The 25,080-nt window shown below is 42.6% G+C and overlaps 1 protein-coding gene across 1 annotated transcript; it reads right to left on the bottom strand.

The window, feature by feature from the left end:
• Positions 1–40: 40 nt before the first annotated feature.
• LOC117595256 (trinucleotide repeat-containing gene 6A protein-like) lies at positions 41–16,853 on the bottom strand. The gene is made up of 7 exons (XM_034295290.1): positions 16,644–16,853; positions 12,681–12,731; positions 8,474–8,540; positions 3,726–4,112; positions 2,990–3,037; positions 691–785; positions 41–590 (listed from the first exon to the last, which is right to left on the bottom strand). Exons 5-7 carry the CDS (start codon positions 3,033–3,035, stop codon positions 66–68), a joined length of 666 nt encoding a protein of 221 aa, XP_034151181.1. The 5' UTR covers positions 3,036–3,037; positions 3,726–4,112; positions 8,474–8,540; positions 12,681–12,731; positions 16,644–16,853; the 3' UTR covers positions 41–65.
• Positions 16,854–25,080: the final 8,227 nt, after the last annotated feature.

The following is a 25,080-nucleotide window of genomic DNA, read 5'->3' as shown; positions in this document are numbered from 1 at the left end:
GGGCCTGAGGCAGGCTGTCTGGCTGCATCCCTCCCCAGCCCAGGGGGCCTCCCTGAAGGCTTGATTTACCGCCCCCGGACCCCTGGGGGGCTGACCAGGAGCTGTGGTTGCCGTTTGGGTGCAAAGTGCCAGGGGTCACCCCCCCCTCCATTGGTCGACGTCCAGGGACCCAGCTTAGTGCGCGGCTTCCATCGGACGGGGTGGCGTCGTTGGGGGGCGGAGCTGTGAGCCACACCCCCCCAGGGGCCCTTCATCGCCCGGTTACACGTCGTGACGTTACTGCTGCCGCCTTTACCGAGAGGGGCGTTGCCGTTCGACTGGCTCCCTCCTGGCTGCCGGTTCCCGTTATTGTCTCCGTTGACATTAGCGCCAGGTACCGAGGACGTCCCGGGGGCCGCCGCCATCACGGCGGAGGGCAGGTTCTTCTCGGAGCCCGAGCTAGAGTCCGCCTCCATGCATTCTGAAGTGAGCTCAGGGTCGCTGCCGGTGCTGGAGCTGCTGCCGGCTGCAGAGTTGGAGCTGGAGGAGGGCCAAGTCGAGGACGAGGCCAGGGGGGAAGGCTTGTCGCTGCAGACAGAGTCTACCAGCACCTAGGCAGACAAACAGGAAACCGGGTGGAACTTTAAAAAAAAAAAAAAAGATATATATACCACGCCGAAGAAAACAAGAAAGGCAGTTTTCTACACTTACCTTGCCCCAGTTACTGTTGCTGTCACTGCTGCATGGAGCGCCGGAGGACCAGGGAGAACTCTCATACTGTGAGTCCAGGCCAGGGTGGTCCAGACCTGGGGGAACAGAGGGAAGGTTACCTTACAATGGGATGGGAACACAGTTAGGCCCCAAAAACAGATTATCCATCTTTGGATGTCACCCGAAACCAGTAGAAACACATTGACTAGTCCTAGATATTTACTCCTTAACACTCTGAAGGAGGAACGTGTATCCTTCACATTTTGAAGGAGGAACGTGTAATCCAGTCAGGAAAGCAGAAAAGACATGGGACAAAAAACAGGGCTTTTTGCTAAGCCATCATTCCAAACAACAACAGGCTCTTCAAATGTTTATTTTCAGTTAAAAATGTAAACTGTTAAATCACACACTTAAATTAGGGCATCCCTTCTACCAGTCTCTCCAAACCCAGCGCAGCATGAGGTGAATGAACAGAAAATGTGTGTCTGTCTACGAAGGTGGCCCCAGATGCAGACGCCATTTTGGCCCCAGAAGCGGACGCCATTTTGGTTCAGCAGCCTGACGCTATAGCCCGCCAGGTGACCAGATTGTGGAAGGTATGGGAGGGAAAAGGGGAACGTCACTGGTAAATTCCTCACGGCTCCTTCCCAAAACCCACTGCAGAAGGTCAGAATGGAGAGACCCCTAGCTTTCTGGGCCAGTGGGTTTTGAAAAGACCAGTAAAGGAGGATGTAATTGAGCAGTTTCCTAAGAGGAGGCGGTGATGAGTTTTCCTGGCCAGCTTCCCAACATCATTTCCTTGTTAGACTCTCCCACAGTGCTAACACAGTCCTTTCATTCCTTCTGTTCATTCTCAGTGACCATCCTGCTCTTGATTTTAAATGTCAAACACTCTGTAGTTGCTACAGCTTCTTCCTGGATGTTGTCTTGTCTTCCTGCCAACAGTGATTGTTCCCTCCCTATGTTTCTCTCGTCATTTGGCCTGACCAATAGATTTCTGTCTCTCTCCCTCTTTCCCCACTGGCAGTATCTTGTACTAATTAGTTCTGTCTGGCTATAGGAAAGAAAACCATTGCATATATACTGACTGCCAGACAGATTACCTGGCAAACAGACCTACAGACAGCCTACCTCCGAGTCAAACAGACCTACAGACAGCCTACCTCCGAGTCAAACAGACCTACAGACAGACTACCTCCGAGTCAAACAGACCTACAGACAGACTACCTCCGAGTCAAACAGACCTACACCTCCGAGTCAAACAGACCTACACCTCCGAGTCAAACAGACCTACACCTCCGAGTCAAACAGACCTACACCTCCGAGTCAAACAGACCTACACCTCCGAGTCAAACAGACCTACACCTCCGAGTCAAACAGACCTACACCTCCGAGTCAAACAGACCTACACCTCCGAGTCAAACAGACCTACAGACAGACTACCTCCGAGTCAAACAGACTTACAGACAGACTACCTCCGAGTCAAACAGACCTACAGACAGACTACCTCCGAGTCAAACAGACCTACAGACAGACTACCTCCGAGTCAAACAGACCTACACCTCTGAGTCAAACAGGGGTCACCGGACCCCCCCGTCTCAGTTCCAAGGTGTTACGCTGCTATATTATTGTGCTGGGGGACATGAGGGATGTACTACTAATTTTTCTCAGTTTCCTCCAGTTTTACATTTTAGAAGGAGATGAGGTCCTGGTCCACACCTGCGGATTACCTGGTTTGGGGGGCCCGTTGCTGTCCCTGTCCTTGTCCACCTGGTCATACTTCTGACCTAGTCTAAAATCAAATAGACTCTGGATTTAGCCCAGAGAAATGTATTTATTATTCCAATTGGACTCTTAATATCTCACCCGGCACAGCCAGAAGAGGACTGGTCACCCCTCTGAGCCTGGGTCCTCTCTAGGTTTCTTCCTAAAATTCAACTGTAGGGAGTTTTTCCTAGCCACTGAAATTCAACACTACTGTTCTTTGCTCCTTGGGGTTTAAGGCCGGGTGTCTCTGTAAAGCACTTTGTGACAACTGCTGTTGTAAAAAGGGCTTTATAAATAAATTTGATTGATTTGATTGACCTACAGACAGACTACCTCCGAGTCAAACAGACCTACAGACAGACTACCTCCGAGTCAAACAGACAGACACACAACCTGGCAGACATCCTGACTGACTGGTATGGTGACAACATCAGACTGGCAGACTGCATTGTACGGGTAAGGCTGCAGTGCAGAGACAGATCCTGAAGCAGCGAAGGGTGGAATGGTTTAAGGTCAAGAGTTGTGTAGTCACCTGTTTGGTTAGGGGAGTGGCTGACCGAGTCCCGAATAGGAGCCATGCCTAGGAAACAAGAAGGGAAAGAATGAGAGACCGGGAGAGCAGAACACTAAGAGCAGGAGGAAGAAGCAAGATTTTAAAGGAATAAAGGGCTGGGGAGGACCTTACCATCTGTTTCAGCTGGTCCTAGTCTAGTTAACCTTACCATCTGTTTCAGCTGGTCCTAGTCTAGTTAACCTTACCATCTGTTTCAGCTGGTCCTAGTCTAGTTAACCTTACCATCTGTTTCAGCTGGTCCTAGTCCAGTTAACCTTACCATCTGTTTCAGCTGGTCCTAGTCCAGTTAACCTTACCATCTGTTTCAGCTGGTCCTAGTCCAGTTAACCTTACCATCTGATTCAGCTGGTCCTAGTCTAGTTAACCTTACCATCTGTTTCAGCTGAGAGGTTGTTGTTCAGATTGGCAGGCAAATCTGTTTCAGTTGGTCCTAGTCTAGCTAAATTTACCATCTGATTCAGCTGGTCCTTAACTAAAAAAAAAAAAACAGTGCGAAAAAACTCACTGCTGTGGAATTCAGCGTCCTGCTAAATGAGATGTAAAGGCCTCTACAAGACGCTACATGAACAGTAGGATATATTTCTAAACCCTGTGGGAAGTGAAGCCACAACAGAGAACTGGTGCAAAGCCTGGACTCGTGGTCCAAATGGCACCCTACACACTGAATGGGTACCGGCCAGGTGAAGGCGTGTACCTGTGAGTATTGCTGCCGGTCCGCTGGCAGTCAGGGTGAGGGCGCCCCCTGGCTGTGTGGAGGTCGTCTGCTCTGGATCTCCCAGAGTCACAGGGTCAGGTAGAGGTTAAAAGTCAGAGTTCAGGGCTGGGTGCGCAGGGGGAGGACGCAAGAGGGGCTAGCAGCTGGCTCAAACCCCGATGGCATTGCTGGAGACGTTTGGAGCAGAGAGAGAGAGAGAGAGAGAGAGAGGGGGGGGAGGGAGAGAGAGGGAGAGAGAGAGAGAGAGAGAGAGAGAGAGAGAGAGAGAGAGAGAGAGAGAGAGAGAGAGAGGGTGTGTGTGTGTAATGGAGAGGTTGTTGTTCAGATTGGCAGGCAAATGATCAGGACCCAGTCTGGACTTGATATCTGGGATTGGAGGGAAAGGGAGGGGAAGAATGAGAGAGGAGGAGGGACAAGGAAAAGAAACAGAGGTCAGATATTTGCATGTTAACTGTGACATCACCATTAGACAGTTCCTGTATTACTGATCATAACACGGGTAACCATGTCAATCTGTTCCTGATCATAACACGGGTAACCATGTCAATCTGTTCCTGATCATAACACGGGTAACCATGTCAATCTGTTCCTGTATTCCTGATCATAACACGGGTAACCATGTCAATCTGTTCCTGTATTACTGATCATAACACAGGTAACCATGTCAATCAGGTCCTATGACAATGTTACTGGTTTTGATCACGAAATGTATCATTAAAGGAATATACAAGAACAACTGCCTATGATATCAGAAAGCCCAGCATCCCAGTTTGTTCGTGGCACCCTTCCAGCATGATGAGCAAAAAAAATAAGACTGGAATAAGAAATGGAATCCAAGGAATTGAACCGCAGCGGCTCCCCTCTAGGCTGAAAACAGGAAACCCTGTTTTCATAACAACAGGCCTTCAGCAACACCTGCCTGTCCACGCCAACAAAATCCCTAGAGTCAAAGAATGTTTCACTACATTTGAACTTGACTAGCACCGCCTGGATCAGCAAACGAGCGCAGAGCGGTGAACGACAAACCGAATAACATGTCAAATGGTCAATTCTCCTACTTCCCTAGTTACAAGAGAGTCCACACCCCTCACGTCCACAAACATACAGTATATGTAGGTAGAATTTTAACCTGATGGAAGAAAAAGATTGTAGAAAAGAGTGAAAGCGGAATACACCATGCAAGCAAGTTTATTTTACACAGCGCAATTCATACATAGAAGCAATTTAATGTGCTTTACCAAGAAAACAAATTTAAAAATATATATATTTTTAAAAATACTAAAACACAAAATAGGCAATTAAATGGTCTTTATATAGAATAAAATAAACAGAAAAACCCTAAACTCAATAAAAATGTTTACTAAACTGGTAGATTCCATAGTAGATTCCATGAGGAAGCTAAGTAACTGTAAAAGCTATAAGGCTAAACGATGTGGTTAAGCGTTCAGTCAAAGGCACGTGAAAAGAAGTAACCAGGATTTGAAAACGGATACACCTGGTAGTTTATTCCAGTTGTGTGCAGCATAACTGCAGAATGCAGCCATGCCATGTTTAGTTTGGATTCTGGGCTCTACTAGCTGACCTGAGTTCATGCATCTAAGTGCCCTATTCTGTTTATAATTTTTAAACATATCAGAAATGTATTTGGGTCCTAAACCATTCAGAGATTTAAAAACTAAACGCACCACTTTGAAATCTATTCTGTAACTGACTGGAAGCCAATGCAAAGATTTAAGAACCGGAGTGATGTGCTCTGTTCTCTTGGTCCTGGTTAACATTCTAGCTGCAGCATTCTGCATGAGCTGCAGCTGTTTTACAGCCTTTTTTGGGGAACCCAGTTAAGAGGCCATTACAGTAGTCAACCCTACTAGAGATAAAAGCATGGATGAGATTCTCTTGGTCTTTTTGAGACACTAAGCCCTTGATTCTGGCTATAGAAAATATATTCTGGCTGTAGAAAATGATGGTTCATCCAGGTATTAATGTGCTCTATACAGTGACACAGAGTCCACTGAGCTGTTGTCATATGGTTCAAGAGCCATATATATTTGAGTATCATCTGCATAGTTGCATCTGTAGAATTTAGCCCATATAGAATGTAGCATATAGAGATTGCCGTACAACACACAATGAACCCCAGGCTTTGGTATATGGAGTTGTATTAAATGTAGCCACGGGTTTATTAACATCTTTGAACTGTGCTACAGTCCAGCCTCCCGGGTCATGTTGGGTTGTCACAAACAACTTTTAGTACAGACCCAAGAAAAATACTGTATCTTTATGACAAAGGCAATTTAATTATATAAATGACTGCCATTTGTGTCATATTTAAAACTTGTCTTTCAGCAATTGGCTTCGTTCAAGTTTGAACAAAGCCCATTTTGGAAGGAAGCCAAGTTTGGAATTACAGATAACCCTGAGAACTAACGCTTCTTTTGTACTTTTCTCTGGCTAATGTGGGAGATAAAGCTCTGGAAAAAATTAAGAGACCACTGCACCTTTTTCTTTCTTTTCCAAAAAAGTTGAAAAGGAAAGTTTTGAGTGAGGAACAGAAGTGTTCAATTTCCAGTGGTCTCTTAATTTTAACCCTTCTGTTCCTCACTGAAAACCTTACTTTTTTTGATAGTATAGAAAAAGGTGCAGTGGTCTCAATTCTTTCTGGAGCTGTATATTAGCAGCTTACTACCAATTTTAGGTAGCTACTTGTAGATTAAATAGCTCACCCATTATATGATAATTCTGTGTTTGTAAGGGGGACATATTCAAAATGGAAGTTCCATTACAATACCATAAATGTAATTATTTTTTAAAAAGGTACAGCAGGCAAATATTTCAATAATTTGTAAATACCTCATTACACTGAATCAAACAAACCCATGTAATTTATTACCGGCATCTGAAAACAGTACTGAAAAGAAGTTCATGAAAATACTTGTGCGCATGATGACCTTTGCATGAGCAGGTCATTGGTGTTAGCCGAGCTCCCTCAGTACAGACAAGCCTATTAATAGCCTCTCAATCCGTCTGAAGAGCAGAACTGAGAACAACAAGGCAACAGTATGCGTCATTCTCCACTAACGATGCGCCAAACGCAAACGGTACAGTCGGGTTGGACACAAGTAGTCCGAAGGAGTTCTGACGGTGGTTACAGGGCCTGACCGAAACCCTGCAGCCCGGTGACTCAGACTGGAGAGAGTTGGCAACTTGTCAATTGTTTCCGCGCCGGAAACGGACCATCCGTTTCATACGTGCAGAAGTACACACTCCTTCCCTAAAGAACGGGAAGCTAAATTTAAACTCCTCCAAGGAAGGAGGTGCTAGGCTCAGTGACCCAGTGCTAAAACAAACAGGCAATTACAAGACAGGAAATGAGATCGATACGTACATACTGTTTGGGTCTATTCTGAGTAGGGGCTTTAGTGCATGTGCATCAGCCTGACCGCCGCGGGCCGGCGGACCCAACGCCGCGGGGCGGCGGACGCTAAGGCCTCACTTCTCCATAACGTTAATAAGCCAATGCTTGAATACTATTATTACCAAGCAAGGAAATTCTTCCCAAATGTAAAAGCAATTGCTGACCGTACCCATTATAAAAAACTCAAAGTCACGGGCGGAATGGTCAAACGAGAAGTACCCTGGCAGCCACGCATTATTTATTAGCATATTTTGCTCAATAAGCAAAATATGCATATTTTGTTGTGAATTTGTGCCATTTCAGTTCCTAGGATTTTTAAACTGTAAAAAAGTGTGAGTGATTGAAGTAACAGCGGAACCGTCCTTATAAGTGCTCAGTAAAGAAGCAATAACCGTCCTTATAAACGCTCAGAGAAGGATCGATGACCGGCCCGATAAGCCCTCGGTGAAGGATCGATGACCGGCCCGATAAGCCCTCGGTGAAGGATCGATGACCGGCCCGATAAGCCCTCGGTGAAGGATCGATGACCGGCCCGATAAGCCCTCGGAGAAGGATCGATAAGCGGCCCGATAAGCCCTCGGAGAAGGATCGATAAGCGGCCCGATAAGCCCTCGGAGAAGGATCGATGACCGGCCCGATAAGCCCTCGGTGAAGGATCGATAAGCGGCCCGATAAGCCCTCGGTGAAGGATCGATGACCGGCCCGATAAGCCCTCGGTGAAGGATCGATGACCGGCCCGATAAGCCCTCGGTGAAGGATCGATGACCGGCCCGATAAGCCCTCGGTGAAGGATCGATGACCGGCCCGATAAGCCCTCGGTGAAGGATCGATGACCGGCCCGATAAGCCCTCGGTGAAGGATCGATGACCGGCCCGATAAGCCCTCGGTGAAGGATCGATGACCGGCCCGATAAGCCCTCAGTGAAGGATCGATGACCGGCCCGATAAGCCCTCGGTGAAGGATCGATGACCGGCCCGATAAGCCCTCGGTGAAGGATCGATGACCGGCCCGATAAGCCCTCGGTGAAGGATCGATGACCAGCCCGGTAAGCCCTCAGTGAAGGATCAATAACCGGCCCGGTAAGCCCTCAGTGAAGGATCAATAACCGGCCCGGTAAGCTCTCAGTGAAGGATCAGTAACACATTGGTAAGGTATTGGCTTTAGCAGAACTTGAAACATTTGAGGAAAACTTCCAGGTTTTCAGAATATATATCTGAATACTTGAACTGTGACAAACGGATACAATTATGGATACGAGTATGATAAGCGCTGCACTCTAGTAATATTGACATCATGCATCCCAGTTTCCTACCTGTGGAGGGTGTCTTACTCAATGTCTTGCTCATTCACTGCCCTTCCTCCTTCTGTGGGCAGTTTCCCTGTAGAGACAAAATACATTGCATTATGGAAGGTTTTGCTGCATTTTAACAAAATTAAAACAATTGATAAAAGAAATTCAGATGCATTTGGATAAACCTATTGACTTCAAAGGCCACCACTACCCATTTAAAATTGAGGATATATCCGTAACCTGGAGATGGTCCAAATCCCTACGGTGTCTAGCAGAGCTTTGCCCAGCCAAACCTCACAGATGGACTTTAGAGTTCAATGTTTATTCACAGAGGATAAAATTGGTGAAGTGCTTGTAAAGGTGAATGCAAACGTATTATCAACTATGGAATGGCGAAAAACTATCTAGTACAGAAGGTATGCAATAAAAACTATTAGTAAATATGAATAGATAAATTATTTTTCCGTTTGAATATGCATTTTTCTTGTATTTGACTATCATTCAAAATTACTGGACAGGTCTATCTTGACCGGCATGTCCATGGTAAATAAAAACATTTCGGGACGGATGTCCTTTACATGTCTGGCAGTTCCAAATGTCATTAACTTAATTATCGGGCATCCTACCTGTTGGACTGACATCCTACCACTATTATGTAGCAGGGATGGACAGGATAGTCGAATACCTGAAATGTATTTAGTATCGAATACTTGGGTGTGTATTCAATTAACCCACATTTTTTTTACGTGTCTTTTTTTGTTTGAAATAAATATACTTTAATGTTATTTTTCTAAATACTTCCAATCTAAAATCTTTACATAAGACGATATACCATGACATTTCAAAAAATGTATACCGTTTTAAGTCGTTTTTATAACATGTGCTCCTTGCACGTGTTTGTTGTTTACGTTCCTAGCAAGCGTGCCGCACAAGCCCTGAAAAGTGAAGCCAAAACGTCTCGATCGCCCCCTGGTGAGTGGTCCCAGTATAGGTCATAAACCCCGCCCTCCCCATGTTATTCAATGGGACGCGAGACCAACTAAACAATTAAATTACCCTTCAATTATCTTTTTTCCGAAGCTGGTTTCTGTCATTTACTGTAGTTTGTATCACGCTAATGTAAATTCAAGTTTGTTTTTAAAATAAGTTGGTTTTTAGTTAGTTATTTAATGCTCTAAAAACGGTGGTGTGACGTTGTGATTCACAGCTTTGATTGACAGCTATCTGAGCCAAGGAGCCACTGAAGCTCCATCCTCCTTCGGAGGACTGAGGAGATTGGAGCTTAACATTTAATCTCTAAATTTCTATAATTGCTATAATTTCACACGGATATAATGGGTTGTTCTGCAGTACATTGTGCTTACCGATCTGGCATTTCCAAGCGATCTTTGAATTTTTCGGTAAGTTAAAGTTATACGCTATTTAATTAGTAAATAAATGTAATGGGCTAGCTAACGTTAGCTAAAAGACAACAAGCCTCGTTAATAGCTAGCAGGTGATCGTTAGCTAGAAGTTACCAATTATTTTTGTATTAGGCCTATTCTAAATTAAGGTTAAACATGATGTAAGTTAGGCTATAACATATCGTCTAGGTTTAACAAGCAAAGGTTGTACTGTACTTGGACTTGCGATTGATTACGGTATGCGCATTCTGCGAGGGAGAGTGAGGGCGGGGCACAGGGGTGGGGCCGTTGATTTCGCGGCTTTACGGCTTTACTTCCTGCTCGCTACTGCGCAGAACTGGTCCCAAGATCGCTATCTGCGCAGACGCAAGTCCAAGATGTCAGCGCCGTATCGGGTCACTGGTGGCTTCAGTTTTCACCAATGGAAAAGAGCGAAAGGGCGTCGTCCATTTTTTTTACAGTCTATGGTTCCTAGTGTGGTCGGACCAGTCAGTCAGAATGAAGCAATATATACTTCTTAGCCTACTGTTAGAAGAGGATGAAAGTCAACTAATTCAAGGGAATATGGAATATATTTACTGAATTAATGTTACCTCCAGAAAAAATATATTTGCCCACAAGAGAAGCTAGTTAGAAGCTAGTTAACTAGCTTCTCTAGACTTGCATCCAATAATCTCTGTGTTGTGTGTTGATTAATATTGTCTTCCATTTCTGTACTTTTGCGTGCCAACCACACGGCTTGCACGCGGTTGCTTTTTTGTCACAAAAACGGTCATTGAGCCGATGTTACATGAGAACACCCTGTCCTTTGCGCGTTATGTAGTAGCGCTCATGTGGTATCGGTCATTTTTCAAAACATGTATTTCGGTTAACCGAATACTATTCGAGTAACAACACATACTATTCGGAGAGTAAAATATGATCCAATGCACATCCTATTACGTAGCTGTACTAGCTAGCTAAGCTACCGGAGCTAGTAAAAGTGAACTACTGGCATTGATAACCACAACAAAGTGTCCACGCCCACAAGCGGCTAGCAATGAGCATTTAGACTAACTCTCTGGCTAGCAACCAGGAACCCTAAGCTAATGTTAGCAAGGCTAAGAATAATATTGAACTCAGATTTAGCGCTATATTTTGGAACGTGTAATTATATTCCTCCGATTATTATTCTGAATTTCATTATCGGACTGGTGAGTAACTGCAAAATGCTGGTATAGTATTTTATTTTTTTAAACTAAATCCTACCTAGTGCATGCTTTAACTAGTGGCACTCGGCAAAGTTAATAACTTGATAATAAATTAAAAGAAATGTTCTGTTTTGCAAGTCTTTTTCCACTGTACCAAAATCATACCAAACTGTGACTTGACATTTTTGGTAAGTAGCAACCCCTGACTTTTGCGTACTGTTACACCCCAACTGACCACACATGCCTCTAATCCATTCACTGTGCACCCCGCTAATTGGAACAGGGCATCCCAATACCAAGTGATAAAAAAGCCGCAAATCTGAACGACATTACCGCTGTGCGGACAGTGACAAAAAAACGCTAGCTTTGTTTTAATTACAGAGTAGCATGAAACAGCCTCCTAGATGTAGTTTGGTATAAATAAACAGTAAAATTCATTAGCATTTTAGCTATAGTTTTTGGACACTCATGCATGATATAAGTTCACACACAAATGTTCAGCATGAACAAGGATTCATATACAGCTTATATTCACCGGCTCTTCATGGATGACAACAAACACGCCCCAACCACAAACAATCATAACCAGCCACGGGCAGAGGTAGTATCTTCCTAGCTGAGATAAGCTTATCTGATCAGCCTTAGAGTAATCACATGGATTTACCTGAATAGGGACACACATTCTATTCACAGGTAACAAGGACTTTCAAAGCCATTTGTCACCTGTTCATAAGCTGTATATTTAAAGAGTGAACTTGGGGAACAGTTTTCAGATGCATTATCTATAGTCCTTTAGCTTGAACCTGGAATTATCGTGGAGCTATGGAGGTAGAGTTGGGTATGATAGCGGCACGGCCGGATTCGGGGGTGGGACGTCGGCACGGCTGGAGTGGGGGGGGGTGGTGGGTGGCGGCACGGCCAGGGTGGAAACGGGGGTGGCTGGGAGGCCACAGGCCCTTTGTCCCTCTGTGTGCTGTGTGACTACAAAGAGCTACACAAACAGCTTTCAACAACAAAACTGACAGAAGTTTTCGTTTGGCCTTTTAAAAACGTCCCTGCTTACTCAGCATTGGGGGCCGGTGGGGTGGGAGGGGGTGCCCTGGGCTGGGCCAATCGCCCCAAAACGTTACAGCAGAGCTACATATGCTTAGACCAGCAGCAGTTGCTGTCAGTCGAAAAGCGTAGAGTGGAGCACACGCACATTAACAACTCTATGTACACACAAGCACACGCACATTAACAACTCTATGTACACACAAGCACACGCACATTAACAACTCTATGTACACACAAGCACACGCACATTAACAACTCTATGTACACACAAGCGCACGCACATTAACAACTCTATGTACACACAAGCACACGCACATTAACAACTCTATGTACACACAAGCACACGCACATTAACAACTCCATGTACACACAAGCGCACGCACATTAACAACTCTATGTACACACAAGCGCACGCACTGTGTTAGAAGAGTTCTACCCATTACAACATGCAAACACAAGCTGTACCATTTAACGCTAAAGAAACGCAAAAAATATTCGGGCGGCGTTTGGAAAGGCACTGGGCATTCTGCAAAACACCAAACTGCCAACAGGAGAGAGAGTGTATGTGTGGGGTCTCACCTGTTTGACTCTTCAGTTTCTTTGGTGGCAACAGCTTCCAATTCCAAATCTCTAAAACATGAATAAACAAATGACAGGTCAATTAATTTATTCCACACACTAATAAGTTGTCCATTCTGACAGACCACAGGTTTTAATGTTGAACATCATTTCTTGTTTGTTTTGAATTGGATCTACAGGTATTTCTACCTGAGCTCTTTCTAGCAGCTTTGTCCCAGATTTAGCTAGTACCAACTAATTCAAATTATACATTTACTATGAATTCACAATTTCTACCTGGGCAGTGGTTTAACTATAGAGCATGAATCAAACACCTGTGTAATTAACAGACGCCTCACAGGTCCTCAACTGGTAACTTCATTAAATAATACACGCAAAACACCAGTCTCAATGTTAACAGTGAAGAGGCAACTCTGCAGTGAGTCTTCTAGGCAGAGACAATAGAGACAGTAGAGCAGTGATAGTCTTCTAGGCAGAGACAGTAAAGACAGCAGAGACAGTAGAGCAGTGAGTCTTCTAGGCAGAGACAGTAAAGACAGCAGAGACAGTAGAGCAGTGAGTCTTCTAGGCAGAGACAGTAGAGACAGTAGAGCAGTGATAGTCTTCTAGGCAGAGACAGTAGAGACAGTAGAGCAGTGATAGTCATCTAGGCAGAGACAGTAAAGACAGCAGAGACAGTAGAGCAGTGAATCTTCTAGTCAGAGACAGTAGAGCAGTGATAGTCTTCTAGGCAGAGACAGTAGAGCAGTGATAGTCTTCTAGGCAGAGACAGTAGAGCAGTGATAGTCTTCTAGGCAGAGACAGTAAAGACAGCAGAGCAGTGAGTCTTCTAGTCAGAGACAGTAGAGCAGTGATAGTCTTCTAGGCAGAGACAGTAGAGCAGTGATAGTCTTCTAGGCAGAGACAGTAAAGACAGCAGAGACAGTAGAGCAGTGATAGTCTTCTAGGCAGAGACAGTAAAGACAGCAGAGACAGTAGAGCAGTGATAGTCTTCTAGGCAGAGACAGTAGAGACTGTAGAGACAGTAGAGACCGTAGAGTAGTACACATTGTTTTTTTTGCCCCATGTCATTATTGTGTGTGGATGGAAATTTTTTATCTATCCATCGTTTTTCCACTTGGTTACAACACCCAGTACAGAACTAGTAGTTTTGGCCAACCAGATCATCTATATTACCAAAGATCCAAACTAGTTGGAGACAGCTGGCGTAGCCTGTCAATAAGGTTTGTATGTTATGAGAAATGATTCCACTAATGTCTCGCAGCTTTATGAGACAAAATGTTTTATAAAAGGCCCATGTTTCCCTGTAGCCTGTTTATAACATGCCATTATCCTATAAGAAGCTCCTCTACATCAAACAGCATGCAATGATTGATAACACCCCACCTTGGAACACAGATGTAGCACACGACCCCCTCCCAATTCAACCACTGCCTGTAACTACGAATGTATTTATTCTTAAAGAATTAACAGTGCAATGTTCTCATTTGTTATGTTGATTTCATGGTGTAATTGGCCAGTAAAATAAATGTAAATTGGCTGATGAAACCACATTCACTCAACACAAATAAAAATGTAAACCTCAAAATTAATCTTGGCTTATACGCTGTACAATCAAATCGGTGTCAAAAAGGTCACCAGAAGCAACTGTCTGACAGCTGTTCCACACAAAAAAACATTTTCCCCCCCCAGACACTTTTTAGAACAACAAATTATCCTGCAACCAACACGAAATTCATAAGAAAACACACCATTCCACAATGCCATAACTTGGCCCATCCACTAACAGGGCTCCAGTGCATGGGTCCGCCGATTCCATTACCTCACATACAAACTCAATCCTACTCTGATAAACATTAATACCGAAAACACCTAAACTTCCTGATGACATCTTCCTGTCCATTGCTTTCTCACATAGGGTTCAATTGAATGTTTATAAACAATAGACTATTTTAATTAGTGTAATTTGCACAGTGCTAATTATTTACAAAAACCAACTGTTTCACATGGTTAGGTTATCCCAGCTTAAAATTCTTACGTTTATCGGCCATTAAAGTATCTTAAAATGGTAAAGCTAGAGAGATGAAACCAACTTTGTCCCCGATGTTTAGGCAATTCCAAATTATTCAATGTTTATGACTATGGTCATGTTAATTGGCATCGTTTTCTAAAACTCAGATAACTTAAACTGGTAATTTATCTTCTTTGATTGATTGATTATGATTGTTAGATACTGTTTTAGGGCCCATCATTGTTGATGAAGCCTAAAACAGTATCTCTTGAAAAGTTCAAACTAGAAATCATATTAACTTAATTTCACATTATATAGGCTGTTGCAACTAAACCAGTAAACATACATAGAATGGCTATATAAGCATAATTAGGGGTAACTAACCCTGAAACAGTATCTGGGTATTAAACCATCTAAGCTATAGAGACCAAAACAACCTTTCCCACACGTCTCCATTATACCAATCTAAAAATCGCAAACGTTTTTAAATTAAATATGATTTTTTGTCATTTGCATACATTACATACAATCTCTAATGGCACCCGTTGAAGAGTCAAGCTAGAGAATCTATGCATGTTTTTACTAAAATCCTGCAGGCAAATGCACCACATATATTTCTGTAAATGACTATTCTAGTTGAAGTTGGACAGTAAACTCAGTGCATAATATCGTAGAAAAGCCAATGTTATTAAAATGTTAGCTCAAAAGAATTACAAAACAAATGTGATACTATCCATAAGTGCCCAACTGAGCAGCAGTCGATTGAATCCCTGGACAGCTAATGTTTACAGCAGGGTTAATCACTATGAAGAAAGTGGTCTAAAAGGGAAAATGGAGGGTTAAAAGCTTGGTGTTGATCGGCCATTAGCTGTCTGGCTACTAACTAGACATGGCCATCAACTTGCTCGCCGGAGTTTATTCGAGCGGGGTAACTGCTAACGTTAGTTAAGTAGTAGCTACAAAATCTCCAATGCCTGAGATGGATGTTTTACATTTGAAAGCCATTGCTTTTGCACTCGGTATCGTGCAAATGCAACATACTAGCTATGCTACGACTATGCACAAAAGCCCGGTTGCTAGTTAGCAGATGACATATCGAAAAAATCAAATGCAAAAGCGGGACAGTCGTATTTAACTACTAGTTAGCAGAGTATCCTCAATTGACACCAAAAATGTAACAGTATTTATTATTTCGCTACCTAAACTGAGTGGTTAGCTACATTGAGGACGTCTTGCATTTTTTCAGATTCTGCGCCTGCGTACCAACGACAACTTGGTTGATCTATGCAAGCTTACTAGCAGTTAGCCCGACCAGTAAACTAATGTTCTCATCAAATAGGTAACTGATATTCGATCAAACAGAAATCGGAACATTTGTTAGTATCATTCATTAATGTATTGTAACTAATTTAGTTAACTAACTAGTTCCTAATTCAAACCCAGCGAATATGACGCCCTTGAATTTTACACCATCACCGCCTGCAGGACATTATTGCTAGTACAGTACAAGCAGACTTTGCAAAGTTGACTTCAACTAGCGTAAGCAACAACATTCAACTACTGTGGTCAGCTAGCTAGCATTAGTTAGCCAATATGACCAAGTTACTGACCGGTTAATACATACGTAATGAATTACAGTAACAACACAACTATGACATTGTGGCGATAGCCTTTCAATCTACATTTTGATGGTGTTTTAAGCTAGTAGTTTGGCCCTTTCTTTTAATGAGAACTCTGTTACGTAGCCAGCTAGCAAGCTAACATGCCAAACAAGTGAGCTCAACAGTAAAAATGTTAGCTAACATTAGCTATGTAGGTAGCTAGCTAGCACAACAGCGGACGAACTGAACTACGACAAGCTTTCCAAGCTGCCCGGTGAGCTGCGTAACGCAACATTCAAGACCAAACGCACGGTTCTCCAATCTAGAAAATACGCAAAAAAAGATCCTTACCTCATGAAATGTAAAGTGCAACAGAGTGGAAATGAAAGCCGGCTGTAAGGCTATAGAAATTCAACACATTTGCAGCTTCTACCAGGGGAGGCATTCGTCCTGCATGGCCGCCATTTTCTTAACTCGCCAACCTTCTTTGCTTTCCTTTCCGCTGCTCTCGCTGTGTGCATTCAGTTAGTGGGGGGACGGCTCTGCAGGAAACTAGCTAAGCTAGCTCACCACTTCCTCTCAGACAGACGCGCGCGCACACATACACATACATACACGTATATACACACACACACACACACTACTACACACTGACCCAAAATGGTCGCATTCGTTCTCTGGAATTACCACGGTTTTACTCGGTTTTACTCGCTAGGCTTATAATAATGAAAAGATGTAAGGTGTAGCATAATGTAGTAAATTGTTTGTTTGTAACCATATTAGTAAATGATTTGTTTGCAGTTCCAAGTATTTTACTGTAACATAACAAGTTACAATGATTAGGTTGCTAAGAGTTAATTTCTGAATAATGACAAGGAAAAGATAACACACTCGTTTGGTTTATTTTTATCTATTTCATATTTAGTTTCCTCTTTAGATAAACTATACATTCCAGATCACCTGGGGGGGGGAAGGGGGGGTCTACTTTGGTATGAGCCAATGCAGCAAAAATGTAGAACTGGCCAGTGGATCTGTGCCGGGTCTATACCCACACACGCACACACATATGAATGTCCACTCCATGTTCCAGTACTTCTACATTGAGTGCCCCTTTCGACAGGCCTTTGGATCATGCTTGTTCCATTATGGGAGAGCTCTAAACAAGTAGAACAGAGTGTAAACACTAACGCAGCGCATGAGCCCGGTGCCAGGAATCTGCAGCGTTCTCCCCCCAGGAACAAAGCAGCAGGGCCGACAGAGACCATTGACCTGCCTGCCATAAAATCCACACTTTACCGTGTCTCCCTGGCTCTCCACTACAGTGTGTGTCTATGTCAGAGCGAGAGAGTGACATACTGTTTTCTTAACAACTAACATTAAAGCCCAAATGAAATGTTTAAACTATACAATTGATCAATGCACTCCTAATATTTGTCATAGATTGTATAAGCTTATTATCCATAGCCATTTAGTAGCCTATGATCTCAGTGTGCCTAAGACTAGCAAGGACAGCTAGATAATCCTTTTGGAACCTTTCTGAGTGCCTCTGGTAGAACAGAAAATACCAGAAGACATGAGAGGGGTTTCTGTATGTGTTCGGGCAGGACAATGTACCCAGAACAGGGACTGTAACAGTTCAGTTACATATTCACAAACACACACACACACACACACACACACACTGCTCACACACTCACACAAACTCAGGACACACGTGTGCATGTTTACCGGTCATCCCAGTCTACTACTATTGATTGGAGGAGATGAGTTAGACATATTAGAGTATTAAAATTCATGATTGTCAGAAGCTACACATTCACCTCCCTCCCCCTAGGTTATAAGAGACCAAAGCAGTCAAGAACAGATCTGACCAGACCAGACCAGTTCAGACTAGACCCAGGCCAGAGCAGGTCCGCCTACACAAATGCATGTGTGTCGGTGTGCATATATATGTGTGTGTATAGTATAGTATATACACACATTTATATAATGTGTGTTTCCTGCAGCTGTTACTATGTAATAATTCACACACCTGGATTGTACTGTACATTTTCAATAATTTAACAAATCACAAAAATGTCGATTTACCGGTCAATCTACGTTCCTACTCTCACCTATGGTCATGAGCTTTGGGTCATGACCGAAAGGACAAGATCCCGGATAAAGGTGGCCAAAATGAGCTTTCTCTGCAGGGTGGCCGGGCGATCACTTAGAGATAGGGTGAGAAGCTCGGTCACCCGGGAGGAGCTCAGAGTAGAGCCGCTGCTCCTCCACATCGAGAGGGGTCAGCTGAGGTGGCTTGGGCATCTCTTTCGGATGCCTCCGGAACGCCTTCCTGGGAAGGTGTTCCGGTCCCGTCCCACCGGGAGGAGACCCCGGGGAAGACCTAGGACACGCTGGAGGGACTATGTCTCCCGGCTGGCCTGGGAACGCCTCGGTGTCCCCCGGGAAGAGCTAGAGGAAGTGTCTAGGGAGAGGGAAGTCTGGGCATCTCTGCTTAGACTGCTGCCCCCGCGACCCGGCCCCAGATAAGCGGAAGAAGATGAATGAATGAATGAAAATATCAACTGAATTGAAATGTGCAGTTTGTTGGCACCCCAACATACTACAGAATTTGAGACACATTATCATGACGGATAATCACTTAAAAACATCTAAATTTGCTGTTCTCTCGCATCTCCTAATTTTGCTGTTGTTCACAGCACACTATTTCATCGAGAAAGGCCTGAGGCACTCTCATTCTATTATATCACCAACATTTCTGAAAGAAAGCTGCCAACATAGACTACCGTTTAAATGTTTAGGGTCACTTAGAAATATGCTTGTTTTCCATGAAAACATACATGAAATCAGTGTGAATAGGAAATATAGAAAAATGAATAGGAAATATAGTCATTGACAAGGTTACAAATAATGATTTTTAATTGAAATAATAGCCTAGAAAGCCAGCATTCCAGAGTTGCCTCTTGACTGTTGACGTTGAGACTGGTGTTTTGTGGGTGCAATTTAATGAACCTGCCAGTTCAGGACCTGTGAGGTGTCTGTTTCTCAAACTAGACAATCTAATGTATTTGTCCTCTTGCTCAGTTGTGCACTGGGACCTCCCACTCATCTTTCTATTCTGGTTAGAGCTAGGTTGCGTTGTTCTGTGAAGGTATTAGTACACATTGTTGTACGATATTTTCAGTTTCTTGGCAATTTCTCGCATGGAATAGCCTTCATTTCTCAGAACAAGAATAAACTGATGTGTTTCAGAAGAATCTTCTTTGTTTCTGGACATTCCGAGCCTGTAATGGAACCTGATGCACCAGATACTGAACTAGTCTACAGAAGGCCAGTTTTATTTTATTTTAGTCAGCACAAAAGTTTTCAGCACTGCTAACATAATTGTATGCCTACGTAGATATTCCATTCCTAAGTTTCCAGCTACAATAGTCGTTTCCAACATTAACAATGTCTACACAGTATTTCTGATCAATTTGGTGTTATTTTAACGGACAAAAAAATTGGGAAAAAAATGTATGTTTCTATGTGACCCCAACCTTTTTAAATGGTAGTCTAGATCACATCACAACATTTCTTAAATAAAGGTGCTAGCAGCCTTTCTAAAACCTGGCCAAACGTTCTATATCTATAGCACAGACACGCACAGGCAGACAGACAGACACTGACAGCTCCAAGGGGTGTCTCTAAGAATTGTAATGCGTCTGCCATTATCTACACAAACTCACACTCACAGACTCCGACACCAACACTCAGACAAACACACACACGCACACACACAGTTGTCAGTGTGGTGTGAAGGGGCTGACCTCTCATTGTAATGGAGCCAGAGGTCTTTTGTGTTTGACTAGACTGTGAAGCAGTACAGGGCTTTGTCAAGGTTGTCCACTGCAGGGCTCCCACCCCTCACATGCTGTGTGTCTGTGCGTGGAGGGGTGTGTTTCTCTGTATGTGTGTGTGGAGGGGTGTGTGTCTGTGTGTGTGGGTGGGTGTGAATGACAAAGAGGAGGCCGACAGAGTGCCTGCAGAGAGAGTGAAATAGATGAGAGTGGGCATGAAATGGCTATTGGTGCTCTGAGCTGGTTGGTAAGCAGCAGAAAGGACTAGAAAATCATATCTTTAATAATTCTACTACTATTACCTCAACATGTCTAGTATAATACTACTACTATTACCTCAACATGTCTAGTATAATACTACTACTATTACCTCAACATGTCTAGTGTAATACTACTATTACCACAACATGTCTAGCATAATACTACTATAACCTCAACATGTCTAGCGTAATACTACTATAACCTAAAAATATCTAGTATAATACTACTATTACCTCAACATGTCTAGTGTAATACTACTATTACCTCAACATGTCTAGTGTAATACTACTATACCCTCAACATGTTTAATAAAATGCTACTATTACCTCAACATGTCTAGTATAATACTACGATAACCTCAACATGTCTAGTGTAATACTACTATAACCTCAAAATCTCTAGTATAATACTACTATTAACTCAACATGTCTAGTATAACACTACAACTATTACCTCAACATGTCTAGTATAATACTACGATAACCTCAACATGTCTAGTGTAATACTACTATAACCTCAACATGTTTAATAAAATACTACTATAACCTCAACATGTCTAGTATAATACTACTATTACATCAACATGTCTAGTATAATACTACTATTACATCAACATGTCTAGTATAATACTATTATTACTGCAACACAGAAGGAATAAACGCATTATTAAATAGAGCATTAGAGAACTGGAGCTTGGAGAGGCTTTGAGAGAGTAAAACAATCTGTCTAGAATCAACTAACAAAAGAACCTCCCCTTCCTGATCTATCTCACTCCTCGTCCTACTCCCCACACACTTCACCTGGAAGGGCTGGTCGTGGGGTTGGGGCGGTGCATGTGTGTGCAGTAAGGTTATTCTAGTGTAGGGGTGTATTGTTGTGTTTTTAGAGTACTTTGTAGAGACTGTCTTGGCATTCTGCCAATCCTTCATTGATGTGTGTGGTTGTGTTTTTGTGTGCATGTTTGTGTCTGTGTGTGTGTGTGTGTGCATGTGCGTAGCTACGTGCAGTGCAGCATGTCTGTGTGATGCGCGTTACCGTAGCAACGCTGGAGTATGTTCCAGATGCATCACATTTCTGGGAGAGATGTGGTAGTCAGGGATGTTGGTGTGTGTATGTCTGTTGGTGTGCGTATGTATGTTAGTGTGTGTATGTATGTTGGTGTGTGTATGTGTGTTAGTGTGTGTATGTCTGTTGGTGTGTGTATGTCTGTTAGTGTGTGTATGTCTGTTGGTGTGTGTATGTCTGTTAGTGTGTGTATGTCTGTTAGTGTGTGTATGTCTGTTGGTGTGTGTATGTCTGTTGGTGTGTGTATGTCTGTTAGTGTGTGTATGTCTGTTAGTGTGTGTATGTCTGTTGGTGTGTGTATGTCTGTTGGTGTGTGTATGTCTGTTGGTGTGTGTATGTCTGTTGGTGTGTGTATGTCTGTTAGTGTCTGTATGTCTGTTGGTGTGTGTATGTCTGTTGGTGTGTGTATGTCTGTTGGTGTGTGTATGTCTGTTAGTGTCTGTATGTCTGTTGGTGTGTGTATGTCTGTTGGTGTGTGTATGTCTGTTAGTGGGTGTATGTCTGTTAGTGTGTGTATGTCTGTTGGTGTGTGTTTGTCTGTTGGTGTGTGTATGTCTGTTAGTGTCTGTATGTCTGTTGGTGTGTGTATGTCTGTTGGTGTGTGTATGTGCCTGTTTGAAATAGATTGGTGTGAGAAACATGTTGCCCCCGCTTTCCCACTCCTCCCATATTTTCTCTCTTCTCTTAATATCATCTGCTAAATAACTAATATGTAAATGTTCATTGTGTTGCTTGTGCTCCACTGGTTTCCCATTCCTCATGACAATAGGTCACAAATATTGTAGGTGTGATTGCACATTGTAATATGTCACCTGACGGATGTATGTTTTTATCACTATTTGGTTATTTTTAAAATTGTTTAAGGGTCATAGGAATGTGTCTCTGATGAATGTGTAAATGTGTCTCCAATGTGTTTGCATGTGTGGCAGGAGAGTAAAAAGTACAGTTCTGTTTCCATTGCATTTGTGGGGTGCCAGTCATTGTAAATGTAGCAAAGATCAGTTCACTACCAGTGTAATGAGCTTCAGACAGCACGGCGTCAATTTCCACTGCTACACAAACAGAATACAGGTATACATTAAAACCACATCTGCTCCGACAACCCTGTCAACTGTCTGGATGAGGTCAAATGTTATGGGAAGAACAACCAAGTAAAAATTTTGACACACCTACTCATTCAAGGGTATTTCTTCAGTTTTAATGTTTTCCGCATTGTAGAATAAGAGTGAAGATATCAAAACTATGAAAGAACATAAATGGAATGATGTAATAACCAAAAACAACCAGCTTCATGAGGTAGTTACCCTGGAATGGATTTTAATTTACAGGTGTGCCTTGTTAAAAGTGAATTTGTGAGATTTCATTCCATCTTAACGCATTTAGGCTAATCAGTTGTTTGTGACAAGGTAAGGTTGGTGTAGAGAAGACCATCATTATGACTGTACAGTTGTATTCCATATTATTTCAAGAAAAGCTCAAATAAGCAAAGTGAAACAGCAGTCCATCATTACTAAGAAAAGGTCAGTCAACCCGGAACATTTCAAGAACTTTGAAAGTTTCTTTAAGAGCAGCCACAAAAAACATGATGAAACTGGCTCTAATGAGGACCGGCTCAGGAAAGGAAGACCCATAGTCTCCTCTGCACCAGAAGATAAGTTGTTCTGAGTTATCAGACTCAGACATTTGCAGTCTACTACTAAATAAATGCACATAGTCAAAGTAACAGGCACATCTCAACATCAACTGTTCAGAGGAGACTGTGTAAATCAGGCCTTTTTAGGGTCAAATTGCTGCAAAGAAACCGCTACTGAAGGACACCAATAATAAGAGATTTGCTTGGGCCAAGAAATACAAGTCCAAATCCAAATTACATCACTTTGCCTCCATAATCACTCGACCACATTTAGATGGTTTGGGATGAGTTGGACCGCAGAGTGAAGGAAAAGCAGCCAACAAGCACTCAGCATATGAACTCTTTCATGTTCCAGCTGACTGCCTTATGAAGCTGGTTTAGAGAATGCCAAGAGTGTGCAAAAATAGTCATCAAGACAGAAGGGTGGCTACTTTGAAGAATCTAAAATATCTATATATTTTGATTTGTTTAACACTTTTTGGTAACTACATGATTCCATGTGTTGTTTTTACACATTTTTATTTTACTATTACTATTTAAAAAACAATTTTAGCTGCAAGTCTCAGAAATCATGATAATCTAAATAATTATAGTGTAAAAACAACCTCAGGGTGGGGTGTCAAATGTAACATTAAAACAAATAGAGTACGGACAGAAAAACAGACCATATTTGGCTAAACTTCCAAAAAATTAACTTAAGCATTACCTCCATGGTTCTGACATAGGAACACAGACACAATGGAAACGTCTTTCTCAACCTTGAAAGAAAACAACTTCCTTGATAAGATTCTGTAGTTTCTTATGAAGATTTAATTAATTTCAAAACCGGCTGCATAATGTCCTTGTATTCCATGATAACAGTCAGAGAAGATCAATGTCCATTTGAGCTGAAAACAAAACAGTTTAAAGGTAGGATCCTGACTCTAATGTTTACAAGAAGGAATTATAAACAATTAAATGACTTGCTCCCTCCTCTCTTAAAGAATGAGACCAGAATAGTATTAACTAGATCCCGGGTGGTTTAGGGGGAATAGTATTAACTAGATCCAGGCTGGTTTAGGGGGAATAGTATTAACTAGATCCAGGGTGGTTTAGGGGGAATAGTATTAACTAGATCCAGGCTGGTTTAGGGGGAATAGTATTAACTAGATCCAGGGTGGTTTAGGGGGAATAGTATTAACTAGATCCAGGCTGGTTTAGGGGGAATAGTATTAACTAGATCCAGGGTGGTTTAGGGGGAATAGTATTAACTAGATCCAGGCTGGTTTAGGGGGAATAGTATTAACTAGATCCAGGGTGGTTTAGGGGGAATAGTATTAACTAGATCCAGGCTGGTTTAGTGGGGGGGAATATTATTAACTACATCAGAACAGAGGCACATTCATAAACTGTATGTCGAGCTTGATAAATCCTTGTGTTCTATTGCTATATGTTCATTGCATATATATATGACCCCCATTTATTACACCCATTTATGTAAGCCTTCATTACTGGCAACAGAAGCACCAAACTCTTAAAATGACTGATAACCTTCTTGGGCTGACATCCCACAGGATCACCTTAACACAGTGTTTTGATATGGACCCACATTTATAGCCTTCAAAGACATGAGAAGTCCATATAATTCCTTGCAATGATGTTGTGAAGAACTAGCACATAGCTGCTAATTTGAGTCTTTTGTGTAGGGGTTATAAAAATAACAATAGCCCCCCCATCCCTGGCTTTCATCTATTTAGTTTGGCTATTTGTAGATTGCTAGTTATAGCTATGCTAGTAGCAGGTTGTTGCTAGATGCAACAAGGCTAGCTATTAGCTAGCTGCCAAATGCTTCAGCAAAAATGTCAAACCAAAATCATTTTTGTAGTTCAGTTCTTCAAAGTAGACGAGGCATTCATTTCTGTAGTTTAGTTCTTGAAATGCGTTCATATGAATAGTTCAGTACTTCAAAGTTTCATTATTTCAATTCAAAATGTAGGCAATTGGTAGC

Source organism: Esox lucius, chromosome 11 (assembly GCF_011004845.1).
Source record: "Esox lucius isolate fEsoLuc1 chromosome 11, fEsoLuc1.pri, whole genome shotgun sequence".
NCBI lineage: Eukaryota > Metazoa > Chordata > Actinopteri > Esociformes > Esocidae > Esox > Esox lucius.
The sequence above is the reverse complement of the archived record's forward strand: the minus strand, read 5'-3'. Positions and strand labels throughout refer to the sequence as shown.